Source organism: Buceros rhinoceros, unplaced genomic scaffold (genome assembly GCF_000710305.1).
Source record: "Buceros rhinoceros silvestris isolate BGI_N320 unplaced genomic scaffold, ASM71030v1 scaffold3967, whole genome shotgun sequence".
Taxonomy (NCBI): domain Eukaryota; kingdom Metazoa; phylum Chordata; class Aves; order Bucerotiformes; family Bucerotidae; genus Buceros; species Buceros rhinoceros.
The window spans coordinates 25,292-35,733 of record NW_010422612.1 but is presented as its reverse complement, the minus strand read 5'-3'; the positions used below and the strand labels follow the sequence as shown (position 1 = coordinate 35,733).

At 46.9% G+C, this 10,442-nt stretch overlaps 1 protein-coding gene across 1 annotated transcript in view; it reads left to right on the top strand.

Annotated features, from left to right (window-relative positions):
- Nucleotides 1-8,959, top strand: part of TTC7A (tetratricopeptide repeat domain 7A) — a gene marked incomplete at its 5' end in the record, with an annotated part of 107,633 nt that extends 98,674 nt beyond the window's left edge. Inside the window, one exon of the mRNA XM_010140088.1 lies at nt 8,534-8,959. Coding sequence (XP_010138390.1) covers nt 8,534-8,841 — 308 coding nt within the window. The remainder of the gene's footprint in view (nt 1-8,533) is intronic.
- Nucleotides 8,960-10,442: the final 1,483 nt, after the last annotated feature.

The window sequence follows — 10,442 nt, the reverse complement described above, 5'->3', positions numbered from 1 at the left end:
TCCGATCTGCTTCCGTGTAGTAAGACTGAGCAAACCATGTATTAAATGTTAGTTAGACCCGGAACTTCCCAATCTTTGCTGAGGTTTAAGTGAAAATTATTAAAAAGAGCAAGTCCTCCACTCATTGTATCCTTGACTGCTTGGATCTCCCAAGGACTTGCCGGTTGCATGTCATTTTGAGACACTCATGCGGAGATGCTACAGCAGAGCACATGAAGGGAGAGGAGCACAGTGAGAAGGATCTCTACCCAGAAGCCATCTCCAGACTCAGGAAAGGGTTTTACATAGGACAGTTGGTGAGGAATGAGTCACCCAGCAGCACATTCTGCCATTTGCATTCCAATATTTCAGGACTGATAAAAGAGTTCTGACCCTGCGATTTTGCTCCACAACTGGGCCCACAGCTGTGTGCCTGAAATTATATTTGAGTGCTGTGATTGCTTCTCAGATGTCTCTGCTACCATTTGCCACGAAGAAAAGCAGAGCCCGCTGGAACCTTGCTGGTAATTCGCTATTCCGTATGCCGGAGAACCTTTCAAATTCTCATTTAGCTGCTCTGTACAGTTGACAGTTCTCACCGGAAACCTGGCAGTCTCACCCTACTTCGCAGCAAAGATTTTTACAGCTGGTTTTGTGGGCCATTTCCTACTAATTAGGCTTCGGTTCTGGTACAAAATGTGTGACATCACTTTTGTTACAGTTTGACCAAGTGTTAAAGAACAAAAGAAGTTTTCCCTTACAGAGTGCATCATCCTTTCAGTTAATGACATAATGGTCACGTTATGGCTCGTGTGCGTGTGTAAACGCCAGCGCTGTCTGGGGGCTTCAGAATCCCTACTTCTGCTTTATTCAGTTTATGCTCCTGATTTAAGGCTGCAGAGGAGGCTGGTGGGGAGCAAGAAAGACCCGGAGTTTATTGTGACGAGAAATCAGGTGCCTGTTGTCCATCATGCTGCAGACAGTTTACATTTTTGCTGCAGTGTGAGAAGACAGAAGCAATAAAGAGCTAGTGCTTGGGGTGAGCTAGCTGTGAATTGCTACGATTACTTTTCGGGCCTTTCTCAAAGGTGCTAATTAATTCTTTCAGACAATTTATTTTTATAAGCTCTAAGTTCTCTGCCTTATCCTTTCATTTTCTAAATCTTGGGGTTTTTTTCATGCTTACTTTCAACTGGACTTGAATCGGAGTTGATATTCTGCAATATGTACTCTGATGGCTTTGTAATTTTGGTGTTGACGTCAGTTCGCGTTATGGATGCGTGATGGTGAGGTGCTGCCCGTTCTCTCCTCGCAGCCGGGTGGACGTCGCTACATTCTGCTATTGTGAGAGATACGGGTATTTGGGGGCAGGCTTTACCCTCTGCAGAGAAGGACACAGTGCCTGAATAATTAGAGGAGTCCTCCGAAGCGTGTCAGATCTTAGCCTGGGCTCGGTGAGTGGAAGAATCCAAAGGGTATCACTGACCCTCTGTACTGGCATCTTTCCCATCTGGAAGGAGGGGGAAGGAGGAACAGGTATACTTGTAAGAATTTGAGAACTTCCGAAAGAGAGATATTCATAAACACCAAATCAAACAGAAAAGCATGGGTAAAAACACTTGAGGTAGTCACCTGCTTTTGCGTTACAGCTCACCCCAAAATTAACAGCTCTGGAAAGCAGCAGGCGATGAGCATAACGTTCTGATGCCTGCGTCTGGAGTCCCTTCGTACTCGTGGAAGAGCTGCTCCAGTACGCTGTAGATTTCTAGCAGGTTTAGCTTGGACTTGGCCTTTTTCAGTCAGTGACTCACCCTGTGGCGAGGCAAGCTGCCTCACTCTTTCTTTCATCCCTCAGTGTCCTAGCCCTAAAGGGAGAGCAATGTTAATCTGCCGCTGGGAAATGACTTGTGTGGTGTTGTTTTTGTTGTCATTATCACTTCAACCTTTTTAGCGTGAATCGTAAATCTTTAGATAAAATTACTACCATTTCCTAACCTCGCATACCGTGAATTTACAGCAAAGCCTCCGTGCTGCCCAGACGCTAGGAGGAGGCGGCTGGCCCTGTCTGTGAGCGTGGCTATGGATTTAGGGCACCAGGCTGCCATTGTCTCATTGAGCCATTACAGTTCCCTTGCCTCTCCATATCGCAAGGCATGAAGGCTGATGGTACCATCCAGCTGATGCAGTCAGAGCTGTCTGGGCTTTGATTGGGAAGAGGTACCCGAACCCAGGCAGCCCCAGCTCTGCGCGGCTGTCGATACAGCAGCCAGGCCACAAAGCCAGCACCTCACTTGCACAAGGGACCTTCAGTGGGCGGTAGCTGTCGGTTTAGGGGAGTCCTCGCGGTGTCATCCTCTGCCTGCAGCTGCAGTAGGTGTTCCTGCCTTATGCAGGAACATCCTGGGAGCTTCAGAGCCCTTGTTGCGCTCCTAATGGGTGTCTCAGTGAGTGAGAATTACGTGCAGTCCTTTAACGGTGGCTGAAGGCGAGGCTGCGCACCCTCTGCAAACAGCCCATCTCTTTGGCGTGGTGCTGAAGATACTTACCTTGTGCATGAGAGAGCATAGACTCAGGGTCCTCCCTGTAACTTTTCTGAGTTTATGACCAGCGCAGTGCCCTCAGGAAGACGATAAAACAGCAGCTTTGGCACTGCAGCCGCCGAGTCCAAATATGCTGCACCGTAGGAGATGCTGCACCTTGTCTTTCCCAGCAGCAATTCCCAGTGAACTTCGTCAAGCTGGTTTTTGTAGCCTCCTGTAAGCAACCAAAGAGCTGTTTGATGGGTCAGTGGTCTCTGGTCCTCTTCTCTTTCATACATCCAAATAAAACTGAATTCTCACTCTTAATCTCGTGTCCAGCCATCTTTTGAAGGGCCAGCGGGGAGTTCAGTCATCTGCAGCAGGATCTCGGCACATTTCTTCAGCAGGCTTCCATATCGTCCCGTTTCCCCTGCAGGTGGTCACAGTGAGCTTTGGGAGAGCATGAGGTCTGCTGTCCCCAAAGACGAGAGAGGTTGTCACGCCCTGCAGCAGGCATGCTTGGAATACTACCAGGCACACTCTGTTTTCCAGTGTTCTGCAGCAGAGACTCAACGCAGCTTGTCTGGTCCCTTTTAACGCTAACACCCCCGGTCCTCTGGAAGTGTAGTGGCTTCTGAAAAGGAGTCGTCTCGTTAGGCTTTGGTGTTAATAAACCTAACCATCACTCTTGGCCCCAAGCCTGCGAAGAAGCTCGCTCCAGGGCGTGCTCGGGAAGGGCGCTGCAGTGTGCATGCTGTGGTGGTGCAGCTCCAGGAGAGGTGGCCCATATGCTCCTTTCTCCTCTTCATTCTACTGATCATGAGTGAGAGCATGAATTCACCTTCGAGAGGAGAGAAGGAACTTCCATAGCACCGGTAAAGCTTGTTAACTCCGTCCACCTCTTGTTGCAGGAGGAGCTGCAAGAGGAATCCTGGAGGAGACTGATTATAGTACTGCTTGTGTTACTGAGAGAAATGTCTGACCTAGGAACTATTTCTACCCCCAATTTCCTTTTTTAAAATCGGGCCAGCACTCCTCATTTCTATTTAGAAAATACAGTCATGCTGTTTGGCTAAAGGAAATGTACTTGAAATCGTTAACATTATGACCATAATTTACCTTCCTTTGACATCACTTTCGACACGGAGAGCAGAGTGTCAGTACTGAAAAGAAATAGTTGTAATAGTTTGAAGCTCTGTGGGTAACTGAAGTGACTTCTTAGCTGAAGTATGTGTGGTTATATTTCCAGGCAGTAATAACCCTATGCTTTATTTATACGGAGCATTTTAGAATGCTGCAAGCCAGTTTTAATAAGAGTTCTGATATTCCAGCTCCTGGTGCTATATTGTTGTAAGCTTTACTTTTAACTACAATGTCCACTTTGTTTGTCTTTACTAGTACTTTATATCTGACAGTTTAGCTTCTTGACTAACCCAGTACTTTACCAAATATGGCCACTCGCAGCAGAGTCGGTCTGGTAATTTGATCTCAGATTGGCTAACTGCCTGCCCAGCACAGGCTGCGAACCTCACCAGGTAGACCTCAGGCTGATTTAAAGGAGCATTTAAAGAAAAATGACTACGAGAACTATTCCGTGTACTCACTGTGGGGCTGGAGCGGGCTACCTGCTGTCTCAGGAACATGCTAAAGTTTACCCTAGGGAAAAAATATTATAATGAACATGCCATGAACAAGAAATGTAAAAAGAGCCAGTGTAGCAGAGAGCAGTGAGCTCATGGAAAAACATCTGCTCCCCCGAGCTATGTACAGCAGGAACTTTTTTTTTTCCCCTTCACAAAATGCTTGTGATTTATTTATTTTATTCCATATGGGCTGATTCCTGGGAAAAAACTGTGTTAGAGGAGATGGGCTTTGTTCCATGAGAACGTGTCGTTGGGGCCAGTGGGCTGGAACCTTCAAGCCCAGCTGGCCCGCGGCCGCACAGCCGCAGAGCGGGTGCCCCGGCAGCAGCCAGGGGCCCTCCCTGGCAGCCCCTCAGCTCGCCCAGCACAGCTCGGATTTGCTCAGCCCGCGCTCGGGGATTTAAATACTCTTCTTCCCTGTAGCTTTTAGCGATCCTAAGCCCTCTCAGATTGTTAGCTCTGATATTAAAGGTGGTTACCCGGTTTGGGAGGCACCTTTAGTGACGTTGCCCCAATAGCTGGGATCAGGTGCTGTCCCATGATGCAGCTCTGGCTGCTGAAACAATTCTGATATTTGGTTTGAAAAAACAAAACCCAAACCACTTTCAAATTTTAGTGTTTCAAAATTGGAACTTCCCCGTTCGCTGCTTGAGTTCTTGGGCTCTGTGAGCACTGCTGGTGCTTGTGGCTCTGTACAGTGACACAAAGCAGTGTGACAAGCTGGAGCCTGGTGAGGGGGAGCAGGAGGGAGTCCTTTATTACGCAGCTCTTGCTGCAGAGAAAGGCGTACTGCGACGGTGGCTGCCCTGCGGGGTGTCCTCGCTAGGAGGGGTGAGGAACGTCTCCCGCTGGAGATGGAAATGGGAAAGCGGGCTGGCTTCGTCCCTTCCGCAATGTCACTAGTGACATTCAGAAACCAGCAGCAGTTCTGCTAAGCCTCCTAGTTTAGCAAGTCCTGTCCTAGGCTGCTCTGGTGCAGGCTAAGGATCACCAAATTCCCCATCTCTCTTCATCTGAAAGTCCTCGTGGGGGTACTGGGTTTTATCTACACTCTCCAGCTTGGTTTACGTTTCTTTCTATCAATAATGAATTTAAAAAATCAGAAGGCGTCTTGGCCTTGTATGAGTACTGGGCATTTTGGATTCCTTCGCCCATTCCTGAGGCTCCTGGATATTTCTCATTGCTGGAGCAGGACGTGAAACTCCGTGGGCTGATAATCCGTCAGCATTGACACTCACCATTTCTAGCATTGCTCCAGAGAGGCTTGTTGGGAAGGTGGTACATCCAGGACCATCATCTCTCTTTGCTCAGCAGCGTTCAGAGAGCCTCTGGTGGTACTTGGTTCAAAACAGAATGTGAATTTGTGTACGTTTTTGTGGTGTGAGGTGAGAGAGAGCAAGGAAGCTTCCAAACATGGCCTTTAGATTCAGAGCTGCAAAGAACAATGTAGTCCAACAACTGGAGGTTCATAAATGGTTTCCCTGAAGCACTGGACCTTTCACGGTGTAAAAACCACAGACCTCCTGCACTGGTGTCAGCCTGAGGAGACACCCTCTGCTGGGGGTAGAACTGGGTGCCAGGTCTCTCTGACAGAGCTCGGTTAGATGTTTACGTACAGCATGACTCGGGGATGCAGGGAGATAGGCTGAATAATCCCCTGGGCAGCAGCTGCCGACCCGGCTCCCGCAGGGGCGGGTGTTCCAGTGCCTTCAGGACCATCGAGGAGGCAGAGTATTACCATGAGAGCTTGAGCGAGGTCCTGGTTTGGGGGTTTGCTTTCTAGCTGTGTTTTTATCCCATGTTGCGTAAGCGTATCTTACTCTGTAAATCAAATGAGTCTGTAACAGAAGTGAAAAATGAGTTTACAGAAAACACATTTTAATGCAGGCCTGAATGATTTCCCTTGATGTCTGTTTTTAGCAGGGTGGGTGCTCTCCCTAACTCCCGTAACCCAAAGGAATCTCTCTCAGGCTTTTCTTATGCAGGTTAGGCCTCCCACACCACTAAATCATTTTTTATTGACGGTTGAGCCTGCAAAGAAATGGACGGGGCTTTAATACGCTGCGTTATATTCCACAAACACAAGTTGTAGCTCTTATTTAGATTCTGTGTTGCTGCACGTTCTCTAAATAACGGTTATTACTGGAGAAGATTTACAGGCACCGTTGAAAGAAAGCGTAAGCACTCTCCGTTCTGTATGCATCGAAACACCATCTGCGCCTGGTTTCGCTGCGAAACCCCCTTGCTCCCCCTTCTTTTCTGGAACGAAACAAGTCGCTCTGTGCTGTTAGTTGCTAATAGACCTTTTAACACGGCAGCATCCAGAACTTCCGCTGATTCAGGCAGTGCCAGGATTTCACCCCTTCTTTTGTGCCGCTACATTTGTGCTAACTTTGCAAACGCAGAGTTTATCTTCCAGATGGGAATCGTCACTTTGCACATCCCCATCCTGACAACTGCCACACGCGCCGCGTCAGCTGCTGGGCGGCACTTGGCAGGAGCCACTCTGTTCCCGGGGAAGGGCAAGTACAATACTGTCCTCCCGCAAACTGCCAGATGCGGCTGCGCTCACACTCGGCTCGACGAGGCGCGTGGCCTCGCTTTCTGTTCGCGGAGATAGCTGCAGCCCCCGGGAGCCACGGCGAGGGGAGCGCGCTGAGACTTTATAGCGAGTGCCTGGAGAGAAAGGCGTACGAGGCACTGGTAAGGAGTGTAGCTTTTACCAGGGAGCTAATGGTGCGCTCATGGTGACAGCCTTGGAGAATGACATTTATCTGTGGCACATCCTAGGGACGGCTAAGAAATATTGGAACGTTTTCTCGACAAAGTCTCGCAGTTCTCCTAGAAGGACCACTCAGGAGTGGAAGGGTGTTAGCCACGCTGTCGTTGCAGCGCACGATCGCTTCCAGTGCGCCAACAGAGGTGCTCCTTGTGGTCCCAGTCTCATGTTAGACCAAGGAGGAGCCTTGCCACCGTCAGGCAGGACTGCCTTCGAGATGCTCTCCTGCTCCCCTCCAGCCAGCAAGCTCCATGTCCGCATGCCAAGTCCCCGCGGTCATCCGGGTCTCCCGGCATCTGGAGATTGGCAGAGTTTCAGCGCTGTCGAAGAGAGATTTTCTGGCTAAGTTCCCCCCTCAAAGAGACTTCCTGGGAATATTCACTACCTTCAAAAGTCAGGGCACTTAAGGTTGTGTCTAAATGCAGAGTTATTTGTCTAAATCCTGGGGCTGGAGTTAGTCACTGTGAATGGAACTCTTGAACTGTCAGTACTTACTGCATTAGTTCAAAACAAAACAAAACGAAAAAAGTGAGTTTTTGCAGTGCTGATGTCTAGAACACGAACAGGTTATGGGCCAGAGAAGAGAGAATTGTTTTATGTACATGTGTGCCTATATAGATATATATGAAGTTTCCCCTATCAGTTAGGTGTGGCAGTGAAAATCGAGTATCGCTTTGGAAGCTTTTTGCAAGGATTTAATGCATAGTAAATCTACAATTGGGATAAGACTATTTCACTTGGAAGGGACCTACAACGATCACCTAGTCCAACAATGGTCTAGTCCAAATCCTGGGAAATGTTAACATTTAATCATGCGATAAGTTATGAAATTTATGGTTAATATGAGAAATTATGTGATTAACAAGTTGGCAGCCAAGCGCATTAGTATGCCTGTTACATTTCTCCTCTAACAGTTTCTGAAAGTTGAGGAAAGTAAATGTCGAAGCAGCCTTTTCCAAGAGCTCTCTTTTGTTTTTCTGTAGAGCATGTGTGAGGAAGTGACTGTGTGAACACACTCTCTAAATAGGTCTCTATGGTAAAAGCCTTTTGGTTTTAGTAGTCTGAAAAGTTGGGACATTTCATAAACTAGACGAGCAGAGAGGAACACATTAAATCATCTTTTAAAATGTGGAAATACTCTTTTTACATCAGTTGCCTAATGTCCAGCTTGGTCAGATGTATCCCATTACCCTGACATGTTTAAAGTTCTCAGAAGACAGTGATGGCTTATTTTGTTCTTCCTTCCCCCCAGATTGTTTGGAAACCTATACGATGGCTCCAAGTGGCTACCAGCCCTGCTTCCTTACGGCTCCCTTCAGCACTGTTTACATTCCTGACTGAGAAACCCTTCAGGCCATCCTCTGTCAGGACAACACCTAAAGATGTCCGTGGACATCTGCATAGAGCCCTTAACGTTACAAAACCCATCCACTCGGTGGATCCACTCGCGAGAGTGAGCACTAACCACAGGAGCGAGCACTGCTGCAGCACCACGGCCTCGTGTTTACTGGGCTTGGGGAAGTTGATACGTGACTAATTGTGAAGAAAGATCTCTGACTTATTTCAACTGACGGCAGGGTGGGTTTTGATTTCTTGGTTTTGTTTTGTTTTAGCTGAACTCTTCATGGAACAACAGCATCTCAAAGAAGCAGGCTTTTGTATCCAGGAGGCAGCTAGTCTTTTCCCCACGTCTCATGCTGTACTGTATATGCGTGGGAGGCTTGCAGAGACGAGAGGCAATTTGGAGGAGGCCAGGCAATTGTATGATGAAGCGCTCACGGTGAACCCAGCTGGAGTGGAAATTATGCACAGCCTGGTGAGTTTGCAGGGGCTCAGCTCCCTTATAGTATTTATGTTCCTGATTAACTGTAATAAGAGGGGAGAGGGCTCGCGCTTGCTCTGGATGCCACGGTCTTCCTAATCCTGAGAGCAAGTGACTGTTCCAAGAATAAATTGGGTCACTTGAACCTCTATTTTGAGACTGGATTGAATATTTTTGAGTGATTAGGACTTTGTCAAAAGTAAATATTTTAATTGACAAAGGCTAATCATTTTTTAAGTCAATTCTCTGCTTTGTCTTCGCTGCTTTTCCTCCTGTTACGCCTTTTAAATAAGCAGTATGCTGATGTTTGAAAGGTCTGAACTAAATAACTATAGAACATAGATATAGACAAGGTTTGTAAACCTTGGGCTGGAGTCTTGAGCTGCTCAAACCAAGGTAAATGGTGAGTTTGCGATAAAATGAATCTGTTACTGTCTTAAGCAGCGGCTTAGCTCCCAGCTTTGTGTAAGGGCAGCAACTCAGCCCTTGTGGGGTTATTTGGTAACGCTCCTATCCTCCAAGAATTTTTTTTCTGTTGCACCATCCCCAAAATAAACTTATTTACAGACACAGGGCCTAGAGCTTACTAATAATAACAATAATACTGCAGGGAGCTCTGTGGAAGACCAAAGCCCACTTCTCTTATGGAATCACAGCAGTTAATCATATTTCATCACTGATGTGAATTGTTAACTTGCTAGGTCTGTCTGGGATTTTAGAAGACTTTTTTGCCTAATTTAATTTTTACAGGAATTCTATGTCCTTGTGACCGCTTTGTGTCTTGGCTGGCAGATTTGTACTTCCTGGCATAAATTTGATATTGATGAGGTTTGCAGACAGCTCCAGAACTTAAAGGGGTATGAGTGCACAAGAGGACAAACACAAAGTGAAGTTATGGAGACGAGAACATAGTAGAACCTACGAGCAAGGGATGAGATATTTGGTAATAACAAAAGTTCAGTGCAAACCCAGCAAGAATTGCTGGTGCCTGTGTCAGGAGAAGGTTACAGAACAGCCATGCGCACGTCAGGCTGATATGGGGCAATATCACCGCTTTGTGGATGCGATCCAACCTTTACAAAACCAGTCAGTAAAAGCCTGGCAAGACAAAATGACATTCTTTGCTCAGTTAGCACCATGATTTCAGACAAGTCACTGATATCAGAGTGGCCATCAAGTCAGATGCCAACATGTTACTAATAGCTTTCATTTTTCTCTTATTTTATGGGCAGAACCACATACTGTGTCTTCCCATTTCAGCTGCTTGCAATTTTGTGAAACTGTAGTGATGTGGACTGAGAATTTCTGAGGTGCACATCTGCTCTGGGCCAGTTTACTTTGGAAAGTGTCACCCAGCATGGCTTAACTATTTCTGAAAGTGAGGCTGAAGAAGAGACCTGAAAAGCTTCTGTGACATCGTCTGTACTGTGCTTTAGCCTCTTCAGGTTTTGTCAGGAGTGGATAGTCTTTGTAAAGTATTAATGTGCTTTTTACCATCCCTAAGAAAATCCTTCCTAGGATATCCAGGTCACAACCTTTAAAAAACATGTTTTATATGTGCTTAGTAGATATGTTTCTGAAACCTCTAAGGAGTCTGAGTGCTCATTCCCTTCAAACCCCAGTAAGCTATGTCATCTCATAGTCAAGAGGTGGAGGTGAAATTTAGGGGAGATGAAAAAGACAGTGAGATGGGGAGTGTG